General features: G+C 36.7%; 1 protein-coding gene across 1 annotated transcript in view; it reads left to right on the top strand.

Annotated features, from left to right (window-relative positions):
* Positions 1-20,758, top strand: part of HEPH (hephaestin) — an 85,666-nt gene extending 64,908 nt beyond the window's left edge. Inside the window, 6 exon segments of the mRNA XM_003801311.1 lie at positions 8,807-8,913; positions 9,828-10,053; positions 12,578-12,717; positions 13,677-13,839; positions 17,640-17,684; positions 20,195-20,758. Of these exon segments, the coding sequence (XP_003801359.1) occupies positions 8,807-8,913; positions 9,828-10,053; positions 12,578-12,717; positions 13,677-13,839; positions 17,640-17,684; positions 20,195-20,427 (914 nt within the window). The 3' untranslated portion in view covers positions 20,428-20,758.
* The last annotated feature ends 286 nt before the right edge of the window (positions 20,759-21,044 follow it).

Here is a 21,044-nt window from a genome sequence, read left to right as displayed (position 1 = left end):
CACTTGTCTATCTTCTTTCATAGCTTATCTCCCCACCTTCTGCTTCACTGAGTCCATTATGTCCAGTATCTCTTTCCCTGGATAGGAGCCTCTGTTGAAAGCTGCCTCTAATCATCCATCTTACTTTTCCTCTATGAAATCTTCAAGAAGCTTCTGATATTAAGCTTAAGCCCTGTGTAGATCAAGGAGTTCTCTTGTAGCCAAGATCCTAAAAGTTTATCACAGTAAGTAGACCTCTGTGTATTTTTTATTATTTGCCATATCTAGGAGCTTATCCCAACTGTGAGCCCGTCCCTAGCTGGACAAATTTCTATGAACCCTCTTACTACCAGTTTGGTGCTTCCTATCACTCACTTACTTGGTGAATCATAGCATTCTCTTCTAGATTATCTGTTCTTTTATGTGTGAGAATCTGTGTACTACTTTGATTCTTCTCCATAAAGGAGACATATACTACCTGTATATTGTCAGCCATCTTGATCCTATTTCTCCTGCATTGTATATATTACAAAAGCAGGAAGAGTGAGGGATATAATTCAAAAGGTAGCCCAAGGTTGAGTTAGGAAGGACTTAGATAGATGGGGGAATGTTTGGAGTTTATTTATTATTAGGTGCTCATTAGAAGTTTGAACAGAAGAATGAAACTAACAAAGAAAGTTTTTGGAAAGGTTAATATAGCATACCCAAAACAATTTATAAAAGAAAAACAGACCTGGAAAACTCAGATTTGCTATTTTCTAAACTTATTATAAAGTACAATATAATCAAGAGTATGTGGTCCTGGCATAAAGATGGATGTAGATCAATGGAATATACTTTTGGATCCAGAAATAAATCCCCACATATAAGGTCAATTGATTTTCAACAAAGATGCCAAGACCATGTGACAGAGAAAGAATCATATTCTCAACATATAATGTTGGATGAACCGGATATGCATAAGTCAAAACAGTGGAATTGGACTCCTACCTCATAACAGAGAGAAACAAATGGATCAAAGACCTAATTGTGAAAACTAAAACTGTAAAATTCTTAAAAGAAAATAAAAGAGTTCATAACCTTGGATTAGGCACTGGTTTCTTACATACAACACCAAAGCACAAGTGAACAAATAAAAAGTATGTAACTTGATCTACTTCAAAATTAAAAGCTTTTATACTTCAAACTACACCATATAGAAAGTGAAAAGACAACTCACAGGATGTGAGAAAATTTGGCAATCATATATATGATAAGGAACTTTTATCCAGAATATATAAAGAAATATAGCTCAAAGTCATTGTTATTTGACAGTATTATTGTCAGAAAATTTAATTATATTAAAAATGGACAAAGGACTTGCATAAACATTTCTCTAAATAAGGTATTATAAATTATCAATAAGCATAAGAGATGATACTAAACATCATTAGCAAAAAAAATTGCAATGAAATAACACTGTTGCAGGCCCTAGGTCCACTATGGCCCTAGTCTTGATGGCCATAGGAAAGAACCAGGCATGACATGGATTAGAAGTACAAGCTTGCAGGAGGTGGGCTAACCTTGATTGCAGGCTAGCCCTGAGCAACCTCCGCACTAGCCTTTCTATCAAGACAGTACAAGACAGGTGAGGGGAGTATTAGACAATGACTACATGCCTAAGAATTGCCATGGGCTTGGGCTCTTTCTCCACAAGGAGCACTTGCAGACAAATTGCCCGAGCGTCTACCCCCACCAGATGCAAATCATCTTGCTCAGAGGTCATCTGGCTCTTGGTGTCCTCTACATTTTCCCAATCTAGTGTATTAAAGACATTTCTGGATAGGCAAGGGAGAAAATCTGTTGTTGGTTATTTCAGCCATTCTCCTCACTGACGAGCTTCCCTTCCAGCTAGGTAAAAGAAACAAAAGGGCACATACATATAACAGAAATACACCAATGGAACTAATTCGGGTATAAGGGAAACTATTTTAGCCAAACTAAGCATAAGGGAAATCATATCCCCTATGTGCTAATCACCACCCAACTATGTGCTATGGGCTGAACCATAGGGCCCAAGATGCTTCCATGGGAAGTATTAACCACTACCTGAAGTTATGTTAGGTGGGGAAAGGGCTGTACCAAGCTCAGACGCTTTCCAAAGAGCAGTATAACTTTAAGTAAAGATCAGGTGCCCAACTGAAACATACAAATTCAAAAAGTGAAATTCTCTTACCTTGGCCAATATCAGTATAACTGTTACCTTGAAGCCTGCTGTTCGAATTCTTTGTTGTCATAACCTTCAAAGGTTTAGAAGATGCATACTAAGCTCCAACTGCCCCTTAGGGTAACAGGACACTGACCACTCTTAACTGATTCCTGCTGATGATGGACAGTGATATGGAAGAGGCAGCTAGAGTTCCCACAGAGGATATTGATCTAGGCTTTGTCTATCATGAAATTACCTAGGCTCTAAAAATCAGGGTCCTGTGAATAAAAGAAAAGTTAATGAAAACAAATCTGTTAAAGTGCTGGCAAGGTTTCCTGCTCATGTGGAGGCTAAATCCAGCAGGCTGGTAACCACTGCTTCTCTTGATGTTCTATAATAATATGGGAAAAACCTCAACCCCAATGCAGTACATAACCAGGCTTCCACTCTGACATGTCAGGTTCTATATAAAAAATAGGTTGTTGTATTGGAGAGGATGGTGAATGAATGAGAGATGTACAATGGTATTCTGCAGCTGTCTTTCTGTTGTTGCTGAGATTCAGAAAATTGCGAGTGAAAAGAGCTCTAGTGAGCATACTTAGGACTATTCCTGAAGGGGAGGATATCCCTCTCCCCTTCTCTGTTTACCTAACATTTCTTTCAATGTTTTATGATATTGCTCAATAATGGCTTGTCCTTGAGAATTATAAGAACTACCATGAGATAATTGACTATTCCAAAAAGATAGGAAGGTATCTAATTTGTGAGTAGAATAAGAAGGTGCATTATTAGTTTTAATAGATTTAAGGAGACACATAATTTTAAAGCACTCTAACAAATATTGAATAACATGGTGAGTCTTTTCTCCCAGTAAAGCAGTAGCCCAAGAGAAATGAGAGAAAGTATCTATAGAATGATGAACATGTTTCAGTTTACCAAAGGATGAGACAATGGTCATATCAATCTGCCATAACTGATTTTCTGCTTCTCCTCTATGGTTGGTTCTCTCTGGAAAGGGAGGTAAGTGTATCCTTGAACAATAAGGACAGTTAGAAAGAATCTGCTAAGACTGAGTTCTTGTAAGTTGAAATTTCTTATGGAGGATTTTCCCATTAGCGTGTGTGAGAGAGTAAAAGGTAGAAGCTTTTGAATAGTACCAATAAGAGACTGATCTATTTTTGCATTCAATGAGGTCATTGGACCTGGTAGTATCGTGTGTGCTCTTATATGAGTTATGTAGATAGCGTGAGTATGATGCCTTATAAGTGCCTGAATATATTGAAAGAGAGAAGAAATCTCATCAGTGAAAGTGATGGTTGCTGTTTCTACCTTTCTACTAGCTATGCAGGCAAACTGAGAGTCTGTGACCACATTTATTGCATAAGGAAAGTCTTGAAGTAAAATAAAAATAGAATATATTTCATTTTTTTGAATTGAGGTATAAGGACTTTGAATAACTTTGAAAGTATTATCATCTGCATATCCAACTTCACCATGCTTGCTGGCATCTGTGTAAAAGATAGTAGCATCTGAAATTGGAGAATCTCTAACAACATAAGGGAGAATCCAAGAAGTAAGCTTTAAAAGCTGAAATCTTTTGTCATTAGGATATTCATTAGTAATTGAGCCTATATAGGATTCAAAAGTAATTTGCCATGATATTGATAATTGAAAATTGATTTGAATTTGCTTTTCTGTGAAAAGAACAATAATAGAATAAGGTCCATAACCTGTAAGTTGGCAATTCTATTTCTACTCTTAGCAACCAAATCACAAATTTTATTTAAGTATTGTTGTAATTTTTGTGTAGTTTTGTTAGAAAGAAAAAAAAAACATTCTAAAAGAGTATCTACTTGATAAATAACTCTGATTGGGGAGTGACTAGTGGCTATAATTATTAGCCAAATTGGAAATCTGACATCAACACTATCTAATTGTTTTGATGCAAACGCTTTTTCAATTAGTTGCAGTTCTTCCTTAGTTTCTGGAGTGAGTGAATGAGGACTATCTAAGTCCAAAGGTCCTTCCAGAATTTTGAAAACATTAGACAAAGCATAGGTTGGAGTTTCTAAAATAGGACGTAACCAATTAATATGACCTAATAGCTTAGAAAGTCATTTAAAGTAAACAGGGAATCCAATCGGAGTTGAACTTGTTGTGGAAGAATTTGAGTTTGAGTCAATTTATATCCTAAGTAATTATAAGTAGCTGTAGTTTGCACCTTTTCTGAAGCAATTGGAAGACTATAAGACTCTAATATACATACAGCTTGTTCAAACATTTCTTGTAAAACCATTAAACTCTGAGGTGCCAATAACATGTCATCCATATAATGAATAACGTAGGCTATAGAGTATCTCCTTCTAAGAATCTGTAACAGTTGATCAACAAACTGTTGACACAGTGTAGAACTATTCAACATACCTTGTGGCAGAACCTTCCTCTGGTAATGCTTGGGAGGCTTCTGCTGTTTCTATAATCAACAGTAGACAGGAACAGAAAAAGCAACACGTGGTCAGTCTTCAGGATGCAGGTATATGGTAAAAAAACAAAAACAAAAACAAAAACAAAAACCTATCCTTTAAGTCAATAACATACAAATACCAATTGGAAGGAATCATAGAGGGTAAAAGAAGTCTTAATTGCAGGGGTCCCATGGGCATAATAGTTTTGTTAACTTTGTGAAGGTCAGCGAGCATTCTACAATTGCCTGATTTCTTTCTTATCACAAAAATAGGAGAATTCCAAGGGCTGGTAGAGGGTTTGATATGCCCTTGCTCCAATTGTTCCTGTACTACTAATTTTAAAGCATTCAATTGTTCCATAGTTAATAGCTATTGCTACACCCTCACTGGATTACTACTCTTCCAGGATAACCTGAGAGCATACTTTGGGGCAGTGGCCACGATGCTGAATTTGACATTTGAAAGGAAATAACATGAGGGGATGGTATGGTTATCACAGCATTCCATTGCTGGAGCAAATCATGACCCCATAAGTTAATAACAATTTTGGCTATATATGGTCGGATTTGAGCATTATGCTTATCTGGCCCCAAGCAGGTCAAAGGAAAAATACTCTGAAAGATTGAATCTAGAGTCCCAATGCCAACAAAAGTAATATCAGCAACTTGTTTTGGCCATTCCCTGGGCCACTGATTTAGAGCGATAACCAAAACATCAGTGCCCGTGTCTAACAGGACAGTAAAGATTTTATCCTTCAGAGTAAGGGCCAATTGAGGCCTACTATTTTTTTATTTTATTTTTTTTATTAAATCATACCAGTGTACATTAATACTATCATGGGGTACAGTGTACTATTTTGCTATACAATTTGAAGTACCTTCATCCAACTGGTTAACATAGCCTTCATGTCTTTTTCTTAGTTATTGTGTTAAGACATTTATAGTCTACATTTAGAGAGATTCACATGTACCCTTTTAGGATGAACCATAGGCAAGATCCCGCCAATCACCCTCCCTGCACCCACCTTCCCCTCTCCCCATGTTCCTGGGCTAAAATTGGGTTATAGATTTCCTATGAAAGCTATAAATTAGTTTCATAGTAGGACTGAGTACATTCGATACTTTTTCTTCCATTCTTGGGATACTTTGCTAAGAAGAATATTTTCCAGCTCTATCCATGTAAACATGAAGGAGGTAAAGTCTCCATCTTTCTTAATGGCTGCATAGTAGTCTATGGTGTACACATACCACAGTTTATTGATCCATTTATGGATAAATGGGCTCTTGGGCTTCTTTCAAGACCTAGAAATTATGAATTGGGCTGCAATGAACATTCTGATACCAATATATTTATTGCAGTGTGATTTTTGATCTTCTGGATATATACCTAATAGAGGAATTATAGGATCAAATGGCAGGTCTATTTTTAGTTTTTAAGTGTTCTCCAGATGTCTTTCCAAAAGGAACGTATTAGTTTGCAGTCCCACCAGCAGTGTAGAACTGTTTCCTTTTCTCCACACCCATGCCAGCATCTGTGATTTTGTGATTTTGTGATATAGGCTAATTTTACTGGAGTTAGGTGATATCTCAGAGTAGTTTTGATTTGCATTTCTCTAATTATTAAGGATGGTGATCATTTTTCATATATCTATAGGCCATACACCTATCTTCTTTAGTGAAATTCCTCTTCAAGTCTCTTGCCCACCCTGAGAGGGGATCACTTGTTCTCTTCTTGCTAATACGTTTGAGTTGTCTATGGATTCTGGTTATTAAACCTTTGTTAAGTTGGCATTTCTGATGGTGAGACTGTTTACCTGGTCTTCCAATTGTTTGATCTGAGCAGCCACAGTGGCCACAGAGGTAATTACTTGCTTATTTGTGTCTGTATCATATGCTCTTGACTCCCAGTTCTCCTTAGGTCCAGCTTCCCACTGAACCTCACTATTCTCCTCACTTTCAAATTCTCCTTAAACATCACATTCTTCCTCATTTTCTAATTCTTGTGACTTCCCAAATAGGAAGTTATCCATTGTTTTCTCTAAATGTCTTTGTTTAATTATCAAAGACCTCACTTATTCTGAGAGTTTCCCTAGATTCTAGATTGGCCAAAGGTCCCACTTGCCCTGAGTGGAGTTTCCCTTTGGATGCCCTCCCACTGTCTACCAAAAGCCGCACTTACTTTCAAGTGTCACTTTCCCCTTTGGCCCACATCCCTGGTGTCCTGTTGTGTCCTGCTGGATCCTGCTGACTATGCCAGATGTAGGAATCCCTATGGCCCCTATGGCCCTGGTCTCAATCGCACAGGAAGGAACCAGGTGTGACACAATGTGAATTAGAAGTATAAACTTGCAGAAGGTGGGCTAACCTTGATTGTAGGGTAGCCCCAAGCAATCTTTGCTCTGCACTAGCCTTTTATTGAGACATTACAAGATACCTGAGGGGAGTATTAGAAAATGACATACTTTCTTTTTTTTTTTTTCACATCACTTAGGACATACCTTCTTGCTAATATTTTAATGGTATACATCTAATAATTATCTTAGAACATTTATACTTAGAGGACTTTTGCTTTATGTTTCATTTTAAAGTGAGCATTAAGGGAATGCAGTATTTTAATCAGAACTCTGCCAGTAACTCTGTCAGTAATTTTATCTAGAGGCTTGTTGCCATTTTTGTCTTCTATGAAATTTTCATCCCAAGAAAGGTAGGATTACACTCTTTCCTAACAGATTGAGTTGGTTTAGTGTACTCATAGAGCTTTGGAATTTTGAATTGGTTAAAATTCATGATGTGTGAAAAAGCATGATGCATAATGTGTAATGTCAGTCCCAGAAAATCAGATGTTATGTATGTACACTCGGGATCCGGAAGGACATGTCAAACTATAAACTGCTTGTGATTGTGGAAAAAAAAAAAAGTTTAGAATGGGAAAGTCTATAGAGACGGAAAATATATTACTGCTTGACTACCAGTGGATTAGGGAGCGAGAAGGGTAAATGGGTTTTTTATTGGTGATAATAAGATATTTTAAAATGGATTGTTATAAAATAGCAGTTATAAAATTCTGTAAATATACTAAAAACATTGAATCATATGTTTTAAATGGGTGAATTGTATGCCATATGAATTATATCTTGATGACATTGTAAATAAAAAAGATTGACATTGCATTAACTGACAGATGGATTAAAGAAAACAAGACTAGAAGTAGAGAGACATGTTGGGAGGTTTTGTAATACCCCAGCTGAGAAAACTAGAGTCTAAACTAGGGCAGGAGTAATGAGAATTAGAAAAAGGAGAAGATGGCTATAAAATATACCGTAGAGGTACAATCAGCAATATGTGTCATTTGGTTGGATGTTGAATTTATGAAGGTGAGGAGACAAAGAAGACAAAAATTTTGAGTTTGGGTATATTAGAAAGTAATAATGTTATTTTTAGACACTGGGAGCACAGATAAACAAGGTTTTTTTTTCAAAAGAAGTTGAATTCATAACAATGTCAGTTTTTGAGGTGTTCTCAAAACAATCTTTAAAAAATGTCCAGTATCTAATTGAAAATTCTGGAGTGGAGTTTAGTAGCAAAGGAGGTCTGATTGTAACTAAATGTTGAAAAGTCATTAATATATAAAAGATCATCAATTATATCAGAAAGGTGACTGAAAGCTTTCATGGAGAGAGTATGAAAAGAGAGGGGAAGAAAACAAGAAAGGCTTTTATGGAAACAACTGCATGGAGAAGGCAAAATCAGGGAAAAAAGATCCCCAAATGAAGATATTATAAGTAGAAGAAACATACTTGGTAGGCTGAGGCGAGAAAATTGTTTAAGCCCAATTGGAGGTTGCTGTGAGCTGTGATGCCACAGCATTCTACCCAGGGTGACAGCTTGAGACTTTGTCTTAAAAAAAATTAGTAGAGGAAAGAGTAGAAGGGCTTCCTTACCAAAGGAGTAAACGTGGGCTTTTAAGGATTGGGAGTGTAGAAGAGAAAAATTGAGGGTGTCCTATGAGGCAGAAGAGCAAGGTCACATAAAAATGGAGAATATTAGAAGAATGATAGAGAAAGATCATCAAAGTGCTAGGACCTATCTACAGTGTCTCTTGAGGAGACCTAAATGTTGAGAGAAATTTCTGATCGATCCAACTGGAGGCCTCAGTCTCTTGTTACCTTTCCTAGGTGAGATGCTCACTTATCAATGGAACATACCAGAGAGATCTGGCCCTGGCCCCAATGACTCTGCTTGTGTTTCCTGGATCTATTATTCTGCAGTAGATCCCATAAAGGTAAAAACAAACTTTGCTTCTTGAGTCTCAGAAATGGACAAACTTCCTGGCAAAAAGAAGCTATTAACTAGATGTAGTAAGAAGCTCACTATTGAGATTTTAGAGCCTAAGAAGTGGGGACAATTTCTCAAATGGGCAGGAGGTAAGATAAAGGTAATGGGTAGCACGAGTTATTTGTCCTGATGAGTTTCTTCCTTGTATCTTCTTTTCCATCCTATAATGCAATATGCTCTCATTCAGATAAACCGAGGTTTATTATCTTGAGATTGGAGTTCAAGTACCAAATTTAATTCTAGCATACTTTTGGCTTGACTTCAGACAAGTCATTTAGCCTGTTTTTACTCATATGGGAAGATAATCTTTCTATCTGTCTATCTACCCATTTACAGCCAGCCATCAACAATCATTTATTGAGTGCCTACAACATTTTTGGCATTTTACTTGATGTTTTAAATGATATAAATGTGAGATCACATTTTCCACCTTCAAAAAGATCTAGTTGAACAAGAGGGAAGCTGGAAAAGGCATCATATTAGTAGGTAAATGTACTCTGGACCTTGAAAGTTGAAGAACAGTATAATATCAGATAAGGGATATAGTGAAGGAGAAGGAAATTTAGGCAAAGGAAACAATATGAGGAAAATGGCACTGAATGTGAAACTGCTTGTTTTAGAGATGAAGGGACACTTTAGCTTAGCTAAAGCATAGGTTACATAGTACTTCTTACCTAAGTCCCAAAATAATTGTGAGATTGAATTTAGATAACATAGTGAGGTGTTTGTAAATGTAAGAAATAATGATTGAAATGCTGAAGAGTACAGTAGGCTTGTATGAGAGCCTGACTCCCAACAGAGAGCTGCTACATAGGAACAAACCCATCTTTCTCTTTCTCTCTCATTTTCTCCCTTCCTCAGGACATGTACAGTGGCCTGGTGGGGCCCTTGGTCATCTGCCGGAAGGGCATCCTGGAGCCCCATGGAGGACGGAGTGACATGGACCGGGAATTTGCATTGTTATTTTTGATTTTTGATGAGAACCAATCTTGGTATCTGGAGGAGAATGTGGCAGCTCATGGGCCCCAAGAGCCAGGCCATGTTAACCTACAGGATGGAACATTCTTGGAGAGTAATAAAATGCATGGTCTGTAGAAATGAACCTATTCCTTTTCCAAAGAAGGCCCTGCTGGTTTCATTGGGTTATTTAATAGGCCTATTATTACCTGAAGGAGCATAGAAATTTAACATGAGAAGGAGGAACAGGGACAAATTGGAAGAAATATTTGCCATTATTACACATTTATGCATACAAAGCAGATATATGGTCCAGATTAGATCAGGAACCTAGAAAACAGGATACTGATATAGTAGAGTTGTTGTGACACTGCATATTTTAATGTATTAGGGAAGATAAAGATAAACATTCATGAACCTCAATATACCTGGTGAGCAAGCTGCTTAGGGCCCTTGTTTTAAAATTCTAAGTTTAGTCTCCCAGTATCATTTTTGTTTTTTACCACTCTGAATTTGGGATCTACTTTCTCACTGGGTTTCTATATAGAAAGATAAATACAGCTTGTCTTTTAGACTGTTTTCAATACAAAAGTTCAATTTACAGATGGAATAACTAGAGAAGAGAGCCTCATGGCGTAGCATACTAGATTTATATTAGGTGCAAGGAAAGTGTTTAAATGGGTTTTGGAGGGAAATTATGTATCAAAACCTTCCTTTGCCCTAGAGATCTATTATTTGTGTAGCTGCAGTTTTCAAAACAAGAAAAAAAAAAAAAAGAGAGAGAGGGAGAGCTTTAGTACAGCAGAATGTGTTGAAGTGATCTCTCACCATCCCTTATTCACCAAGATTTCTTTGATCTGAGGATGAAATGTAGCTTTGATGGTGACTAATAGAACTCAAAAGTAGTATTTCATTCTCCTGCAGATTTTAGCTATGTCTTTTTGATAGAGAGATGAATAATTCACATTATAACAGATAATTTACAAACTTCTCAAGGTGAATTTTTAAGCTCCCATCCCATCAGAGAAAAATGACTTAAGACAAAAAGGGAATGAGGACAGAGGGAGGGCCTGTTACTGTAAGGGTTTGTCTAATGCCCGCTTTTATCTATTTGTTTATATGTTTGTTCATCCAAACTCATCAGGTATCAATCTATCTACCTATCCATGTATCTAGCAGTTATTTGTTGAACATTTTCTGAATATTAGAACTAGTGACATAAAGATAAATAATGTTGGGGTCTGAGAGGACAAAAATATAATATCCCTCCCTTCTCTTTCAGACTCCTGAACCAACTTAGAAAGAGAGATATTTAAGATCAAATGTGAGCTTTATAATAGAGAAGGCTAATTGAAAAACTGAAGGCAGGTCTACAATTAAATGAGCATTCTAATACTCTTGAAATAGATAGATTTTTTTTTCATCTTGTCATTGACATATATGGATAACAATAGCTCTTCCCCTTGGCAGATGCAAAATCTTACAATGAGATAGTAGATCTTTTCCCCATTTTTTTCTTTTTTTCTTCTCTCTTTCTTTCTGTGTGAGTGTGTGTGTTTGTGTGTGTGTGTGTGTGTGTGTGTGTGTGGTTGAATTAAGAAAGACAGAGAGTATCCAGAAAAGGCTCAGTTGTTCATGTTTGGTAGGGGTAGATATAGAGATTGATAATAAATGTTCATTTTACCTGTTGAGGAGTAAAGTGGAAATTACCTTTCCTCTGTGAGAACCCAAGAAGAAGGGGTAAAATGTCCTGAGCAAAGTCCAGACAGTGAAAATTAAAACTGGAATGAGTATTTTGGTGTCCTTGGTACATAGGATGTGACCTGGGGGGAAAAATTGATGAGGTGGTTCATGCATTAATGTCATTATAACATAAATTCCATAAATTTTAAAACTCTAAAACATTTATTATAGGCTCACATGTCTAATAGGTGTTCTGAAATAAAGTACAAGAAAGCTATAGTGCTGTAGTATTCATTTTCCATTTACTATGAACCTATAGTCCAGCTGGGCATGTTCCACACATTAAAAGATAGGCAACTACAGAAAGCTGTTTCTGGTGAGTTCCATTGAGTCATACAAATAGTACTGGAGGAGTTCAGAAGAACAATGGGATGCAGGGAATGAGAGGTAGGGAGAGGAGAGGAGATAGAAGATCAGGAAAGTCGTCTTGGGGAAGGTAAAAGGATTAACTGGGTCTTGAAAAAAATAAAAAGAGGTAAGATTATTGGGAAGGAAACTTATAAATCTAAAAACACAAAGAATGTACATGGATCATATGGGGAATGAGGAATAAATCACTTTAATTGGAATAATTGTTAGGTAGTGGGAGATGACTATGGTAAGATGATTTGGAGTTATCCTGATGGACCTTATTGGCTTAGGTAAGAAGACATATACATGTACCTCTATTGAGAGGGAGGTAGATATTTAAATATTTTAAGCAGCAGAATTAAATGGTAAGATTAGTTATTTAGATAGATAATTCCAATAACACCAATGTGGAAGATATACCATAGTGGGAGAGGGGTACAGGTGGAATAAAGATGAGACTAATTAGGAACCTATTGCTGTTGTAGATGATAGGGAATAGACCTAAACAGTGGTGATGGGAAGTCAAAGGAAGAAATGTAAGACTACGTCTTCTTTTACAGCCATCAACGGGAAGCTCTATGCCAACCTAAGGGGTCTTACTATGTACCAAGGAGAACGAGTGGCCTGGTACATGCTGGCCATGGGCCAAGATATTGACATACACACTGTCCACTTTCATGCAGAGACCTTCCTCTATCGGGTGAGATGGAAAGAGGGCTGAGTCCCTCAGGGCTGATTAGAGGAGTGCCTTGACAGATATTGAGGAAGAGGGGGATAGCAAAAAATAAGGTTGTAATCAGTTACAAGAGTAGAGGTCTAGTACATGGCCAACTAGTGGGGGATTCTAGTCTGACTATATATCCTAGTATCAGTCAATTACCTCTAGGCAATAGTTTTTTGTTTTTTGTTTTTTTCTGATATGGAAGAGAAAAATGGGCTCCTTGCGGGTAAGGAGATTGAAGGATTCAGTGTAATCAAGTCAATGACTTGAGACTCAGTGAACAGTGATCTTAACAGCAATAAATTTCAGAGTGGCTTTTCAGCATCTTTGAAAGTCCTTAACCTATTATAAGAAGAATTTCAATTCAGGAGGTACATAGAAAAATATATTTATATATACATACACACACATATGCATGTTTATGTGTATATATATATGTGTGTGTGTATATATATGTATATATGCATACACATATTTATATATACATATATATATATTTAGTTTTAGGAAAGATTTGGAGGCATTTAAATAGGTTTAAATATCTAGAAGTGCAGATAAAGATAATGGCAAGGAAGAGAACCGAATTTTAATGCATTTCTAAAGGAAATATGTGGGTAATTCCTAGGGGTCAAAGTTTAAGCCAAATGCTCCAGCTTTTAGCCTGCTTTAAAGTATGGAGGTTTTAGTTTTCGGCCATCTATAGGATCTAAATGTCTTTTATTTAGGGACATGTTAAGTAAAGGGAAGAAAGAATCTCCTCTGTTGATTTAGTTTACATGGGTGGATTCATAGGGAAGATGAATAAAGTGGAATTTTAACTCTGATCTCTGGTATAGGAATCTTATCATCTCAAATCTCTCATATGGATATCACCCAATTTTAGTTCTTTATGAGTGCTTCACTTATCTTCCACTCCCAATCTCTCATCTTTCTTGCAGAATGGAGAGAGCTATCGGGCAGATGTAGTGGATCTATTCCCAGGGACCTTTGAGGTTGTGGAGATGGTGGCCAGCAACCCTGGAACATGGCTGATGCACTGCCATGTGACTGACCATGTCCATGCTGGTATGGAGACCCTCTTCACTGTTTTGGCCCAAACAGGTAAGGCTTAAGTGCCTAAGAAAGATCGGCTTCTAACAAACATGTTAGACTATATGAACAAGAAAATACTAGGAAACCTCTTGAATCTCTTCTGATCCCAGAAGAATCACGTCTTAATACAAAGCACAGTACACCTATAGGTAGTCCCCCAACCAGTGTTGCTCATTTTCCATTGCTCCCCTACCAGTGTCCCACCCTGGGGGCAGGATCCTTCAAGAACTGTGGAACTGGGGGTGAGTGATGAAGAAAAGTACAAGTTAAAAGGGGTGAGAGAAAAAGACAGGACATGCAGAATAGAGTTTTCAAAGGTAGGAAACCCAAAGTTCTACCACCAGCTTGTGGGAGTACAGCAAGTGGCCCTCAGTGTTTGTTCTACTGAGCTTTTATTTATGGCTATTATCTCATTTAGCCCAGAGGTAAGCTGAAGAAGGGACCAAAAATGTCACCAGTTTCTTTAAGTAAGCATGTTAGTTCTTATTCTGTCTATAATCATTAACTTTAAGGGTCTAAGCAGCCTTGAGAAATCACTTTAAGGGTCTAAGCAGCCTTGAGAAATCTGAAACCTGAGCCTTGTAGGGGGCAGCTTCCTGTCTGTGGTAACACACACATATTCCGTAGGGGAGGTTAATCCCCTTTAATTCTTTGTGAAGTAGATTCCCCAGTAGCTTCAGTCTCCTCTGAAGAACTGGTGGAAATGAGAAATTTTCTTCTTATCTCCAACCGAGAGGCATATTCTTCTGTGATAAGGGTATACATCCTCCTGCCCATATTTCAGGACTTGGGCTGTTCCCTTGATCTCTGTCCTGGACATAATACAAATCCCCACAATGGGTATTTGTCTAGACTTTTGACTGGGCAGGAGATGGCTTGCTTAATGTTCCTCCTTAGGCCTTGCACATAGCCTCCTCTATAGCCATAATCTTCTTTAGAGTGTTTACAGACTCAGCAGGGGTGTTTGCAAGCTATGTCCCTTACAGGCCAGGCTTCTAGCAAAAGCAGGAACTGCTCAGATAAGTAATTTAGCTGCTGTCTTAAAAGTAATCTAGCTAAACTATTTTTGAACTATTCCACCTTGCTCAACTGTTTTCTGTTTTTCCCTTTTTCTGGGGGTGTTTTTCCTTGCTTAGAATGGGGTCTTCAGTCCCCATTCTGCCTGCACCCCTTGATACTTTCCTTTCTCTAATTACTTAGATACTTATTGAGTTCACTTTGTTGACCCAGCATGAAACTGGTTGGGCTCTATGCATCAATGTTTAGTGAAAGTTTCCTTCCTTTGAAAGATGATATATATAATTAAAATATATATTTACTTAATCTTTTAATTTCAAAGGAAGCAAATCTATATTAATTTATATAAACATACATATAAATTTATTATTTAGAATACATTAGGAACACTGACTATTTCAAGGAATATTTCTAATGAGGCTCTTTTTAAAGAGGAAAAATAAATTCTAACAATCACTGCTTGATTTTCTTGTTTTGTGAGAGCTGTGAAAAGCAGTTTATTCTGTCCTGAGAATAACTCCATCTAAGGCAAGAGAGAGAGATTGACCTTCAGAGTTGCTACCAAAGGTGTAAGAAAATTTTCCTTTATATTTTGTTGTATAAAGACGGGATAGCTGGGTCAGTTTCTTTACCAATAACCCTTTTTTCTTTGCCAAGAATGTAGGCTGTGTTGGCTTTTTGTTTTTGGTTATTAAAGCATTAAATGTTTCACTTTACCAAAGTCCAGCCCCCCAACATTATGTCTCTTCTAAGTACCTATGTAGAGCATCCTTGAGCCCAGTAATCAAGCTTGTTTTTCTTTTTTTCTTTCTCTGTGCATTTTTTAATGTCATACTGCCACCATTTAAAAAATGGTATTATTAAAGTTGATATTCTGGGGTTGTCAGCCACTGGCACTTTTAACAACAGGAAAAAAGAGTAGAAAAATGTCTTTGGCCATTAGAAAAAATTTAGAAAACCAAAGTAGAGAATAACTTCAAGGAGAGAGACAAATTATTGTATATTATAATTCCTATATCATTAAAAGCATTTATTCTCTGGGAACCCATAGTGCTAGAATGTGGCTTTTACTTACCACTTGAGTACTATTCCCTAGCACCCAGATAGTTATACAGAATTTTTTATTGTGTTATGTTATTCTTTAAAATAAAAGTCAAATTATTAATTGATATGTCATCATGGTGATATAGATCCAGGACAACAGTTTATTTTCATATGTAATTATAGATCATCCAAATTAGCTGTATAAGCCATTCAGTAGGGCAATTCCATGAGCAAGGATAGCTCATTTTTCTCTATAACAATGAGGCAGCTTATAAATCTTATCTATTTTTTGTTTATTTACACCTCATTGTGGTCTAATTCTAAATTGCTTTTACTCCATATTTCCTAACAGTACAACAAGAAGGAAGAATTGTGGTTAGATAGGGAAGAAATGACTAATTATTAGAACAAGGTTTCTGATGAGGCAACAGGGGAGCTAAGATGAAAGATTAGTGCAAGAATGAAGGAAAGTAATCCTTCTACTATAAGAAGAAAGAAGACAGAAAAGGTAAGGATCAACTATAGGTTTGTAGGGGAGAGCCTAACAAAGAATTTTAGCCTTCAGTTTGCTGTTTCTTCTGTGATGGGGAAGATAGAGTCATCTTCTGCGAGGTAAAAGCAGGTGGAGTATTTAAGAAAAATAGGCAAATTTTGAAATAGTCACTCTGTAAGGTGGAACAGAAGTCATTATTACTAGGCAGCATTGAGGGCTTAGGTAAAGCTGGATAAAATACTAATACTAAAGAATACTAATCTTTACCATTGTGTGATTTTTTTTTCCAGCAGCATTCAGCATACCAGACAAAATATAGGGAAAGTAAAGTTACTGGGGTTTCATTAGTTTATTGCAACATTCTTGATAAGTTAATGGTTGAAGTGATAGACATAAAGTCAAACCTGGCTAGCAATGGCAAGAAAAACAAGATGAAGATAGCAGGTTAGGAAAAAAATGAAAGAATTCAAAAGCTAGAGGTCTCATGAAGGGTAGAATAACAGGATTTTTAAATAAAAATATTTGAGCACTGAAAGGATAAGAGGTTGTTATATTTTAGATTTCTGATATGAAACAATTCTGTATAATAAGTACAGTGTAACCATTGGAGTGGTTGGTAAAATTGGAGAAGACATGAAAGCCTTTGGAGTTAAATGTTCCATTAACTATGAGGCTTGAGTATTGGATGAATCAATACCCATGTTGGGAAATGAGGAAAAGGAAGACTGGGCCAAGTACAAAGCACTTCAATGAATGAAGAGATCTGCTAGGTAACAATAACAAGAAGTGCTTGTGGTTTTTCTAGCCCAAAAATATGAGCCTCAAAATAAATATATCTTTAAAAAAGAATAAAAGAAGATTTTATATTGTGAAATGAAGCATAGTCCTCAGAGAAGAGACAAGTCTCATGAAAAAGAGAAACAGAAGTGTTCTGAAAAGAGGTTAAATGTTCAGGAGCATCCTGAAGGGAGGGTGGAAAATGGTGTGAAAGAAAACAAAAATGGAGATAGCAGAAGTGCCAAAATATGTAAATAATCGAAGAGGGGAGGCTTACATTTTGCACTCCCAACCCTACACTCTTGCCCATATTTTGTGTCACTGCTCAGCATCAAATCAACATACCAATATTGACTTTGATCATAAAGTAGTTAATTCCACAGAGAAATTTCTCCAACCAACACTGACATCCAACAGGGAGACTATAGATTGGTAGGATGAGTAAAAAGGCTAACCTATTGTCTTTTCCCCCCCCCAGAACACTTAAACACTATCACTACAATCACCAAAGAGATTGAAAAAGGTAGGTTGAATGATGCACCGACTGGATAGTTATATGTGGGGTCAGGAACCTTGAGCAAATGAAACTCACATGATTAAAATGTGGGCATCACCATATGAGCAGAAAGTATCCTGAGATTTCTATAAGATTTTAGAGACTAGGGAACCAAGGTTCAGCTTTCTTCAGCAGGTTTATCTCTCTACCTCCCAACCCCAACCTCCTAAGTTGGGGGAACAGCCCCATTCTCAGTAGGAGACTGTTGTCTTAGACTCCCACCTAATGTGTAAGGGGAAAGAAAATTCTAAGGTCCTGCTGGATTAGGCATGAAAGAGTTGTAGCAAACATGGATTCTGCACAGGAACAATGTGAGGCTAGAACAAACACCAGATGATATATTTATTCTTGTCTCTTTCCCCTTCATCTAATGAATGCTGTGCAATTGAACCTTTGGAACCACCTATTTCTGCCTTTCAAAAAAAATAGTGATTATTGTCTTATGAAGCCTAGGTTCAAATAGTGCTTTTATTCTTTACTGATTTATAACTGGATTGGGAAATATTCAGAAAGTTATCAGAGCTAAATGGGACATTAGAGATTATCAGTTTAGTCTGGAGGTTTTTCAGCTGTGTTTAGAGAATTCCTAATGATCTCATGAACTGTTAATCCGGTGTCTAGACCATCTCCTTGAGGGAATGGGGAGAGGTAAGGCGAAGTTGAATGAATGGACCTTCAGGATATGTCTCCTGCAATTTGAGCAGCTCAAATATTTTATAAGTATATACACACATGTTTGTGTGGACATACCTATGTTGTGTGTATATTTGTATATGTACATAAATATTTTGTGTGCATACATATATTCTTCATAAGCTCTGATTTGTTAAAAAGTTCTATGATGGGATAAATACTTTCCAAACTGTTGATCTAATAAAATTTGATAATTTTCTACACAGGAATCTGAGAGATGGAAACTAATTTTGCCAAAGTCATAAAAGATAGCATGTAAAGTCAGAATATTTTTCTGTAAATATTTACAGAATATTTTGTAAAGCCAGAATATTTTTCTACTTCTATTTGAATTCATTACATTCTATCTTCTCTCAATTATAGAACATTAATTTATCCAGTTATACATACATAAAACATTTGCCAAGTTACTAAAAAAATTAAGATATGCTAGTACTTTTCAGTGTCTAAAAATGGAATGAGATACCAGAACAGTAATTGCATTGTTGTATTCTATGTATTGTACAAAAAGTGAAAACAATGACAACAGCTCACATTTACTGTGCCCTAGTTATCTGCTAGGTGTTACTCTTAATATTATATAAGTATTAACTCACTAAAATCTGACAATAAGTCTCTGTGCTAGATATAGTTATTATCCCCATTGTAAAAGAGAAAATTGAGATTAAATGGGGACTAGGAGATTAGGTCACTTGACCAAAGGTAACATGGTAAGTAAATTATGAGAGTACAAAATATAGCACTTTGAAAATATAGAGTAAAAGGCCTTTATTTGTCCAACTAAATTGAAAAAAAAAAAAAAAACTTTGCAGAGACATGTAGCATTTAAGCTGGGGTTAGAAAGATAAGGAGAAGAAAGAGTGTGGTCAGGCAAATGGAGTATCATGAGCAAAGGTTGAGATGTCTGAAAGAGGATCCTCTGTTTTAGGGAGCAAAGAATAACTTTCTATGGCTGAAGAATACTAGATAAGACTAGAAAAATAGGTTAGAGCGAGATTGTGAGTAGTGAATTTTCTAATTTAAGAGTACGAACTTTACTCCATAGTTTATTTGGGAGCCATCAAAAGTTTGTATGCCAGGAACTAATACAATCAGGTAATTCACCTATGAGATCTATGTGACATCAGTGTTAATATGTACCAAATGAGAGACTGTGAAGCACAGTGTCAGATTATTTTCATGGTCTAATGGTCAGAATGAATGTTGATAGGCTGGATGATGGAGTCAAACTTCTTTCCAGAGTTTTCCTTATTGCTTCCAATTCTACATTCTGAAACCACAAAGACCAAGTACAATTCTTTCTTTGTTTCTTTTTAGCAACATGAGCCTTTAGATATTTGAGAACATGTATCAAGGGACCTCCCACTCTCAGTCGCAGCTCTTTCCATGGGCAGACTGGAATGTCATTGATTCTCTAGACCTTTTGTTTTTAATTAAATCATAACTGTGTACATTAATTAATTTATGGGGTACAACATGCTGATTTTATATACAATTTGGAATGTTTACATCAAACTGGTTGACATAGCCTTCACCTCACTTATTTGTTGTGTTCAGATATTTATAATCTACTCTTAATAGTTTTGACATGTAACATGTCAAGGACTTTTTCAGCTGTAGAATCATATTTCTCTGATTCTGTTTTCATTAGTTGGTGATTTGAAAGATAGGAACAGGCCTTCTTCCTATTTGAACGGGCTTTATTTTCTCTAGGAGACTATTGTGAAAGACAACCCTATATTCCCCATCCCAGGATGCCAATTTTCCTTCTATTGTCTTTTCAGCACTGATCCCGAGAAATATTAGAGAAGGCAACGTGAGGATGCTGGGCATGCAGATCCCCATAAAGAATGTTGAGATGCTGACTTCTCTTTTGATTGTAATGAGTGTCGTCCTCCTGCTCATTGCTCTGGCTCTTGGTGGTGTGGTTTGGTACCAGTATAGGCAAAGAAAGCTACGCCGCAATAGGAGGTCCATCCTGGATGATAGCTTCAAACTTCTATCTCTCAAGCAGTAACAAGTGGAACCTAGATATATACTGAGGAAGAAAATATGGAATGCACTCCCAGCAGGCCATGGACTAGCAGTAAATCCCATTATCAAAAGGGAATGGGTAGTGGAGATGTAAAGAAGGGGATCAAACTTATCTGGGTATTTCTTCATTTATTTATTTACATGGAAATTATATTGCTCCATTTTTTCTTTAATTTCTTTATTCTACTTGGGCACGTGGGGTAGGTGAGTCTCCTAATATCTTACATAAAAAATTTCAACAGCCGTACTGTAATATTGTCTAACACTTGGACGGTCTGAAAATTCCTATAAACTGATTAATCTTACACAGTAGATAGCAAGAAAAAACTTCATTGATTACATTTCTTGTGCTTAACATAACCCCGGCAATTTCACTTTGAAATGAGGACAAGTGAGCTGTGAAGATAACTCACATCTAAACTAAGGGCTAAGAACATATCCACAATAGGAAATTGGGAATAGAGTGGGAACTGGGAATTTGAATTGAATATTGACTCTCCTTTGCAGTGAATTACTTTTGAGATGTGGTAAATGGGATGTTGCTACCTTGAGTACCTAAAACCTCTGGAGTCAGAAGCTCCTAAGAAAGGAGCTCCAAGT

The sequence above is a fragment of the Otolemur garnettii genome, unplaced genomic scaffold (assembly GCF_000181295.1).
Source record: "Otolemur garnettii isolate 467f Iridium unplaced genomic scaffold, OtoGar3 scaffold00206, whole genome shotgun sequence".
NCBI classification, from domain to species: domain Eukaryota; kingdom Metazoa; phylum Chordata; class Mammalia; order Primates; family Galagidae; genus Otolemur; species Otolemur garnettii.
Note: the sequence above shows the minus strand (reverse complement) of the source record. Positions and strands in the feature narration are given on the sequence as shown.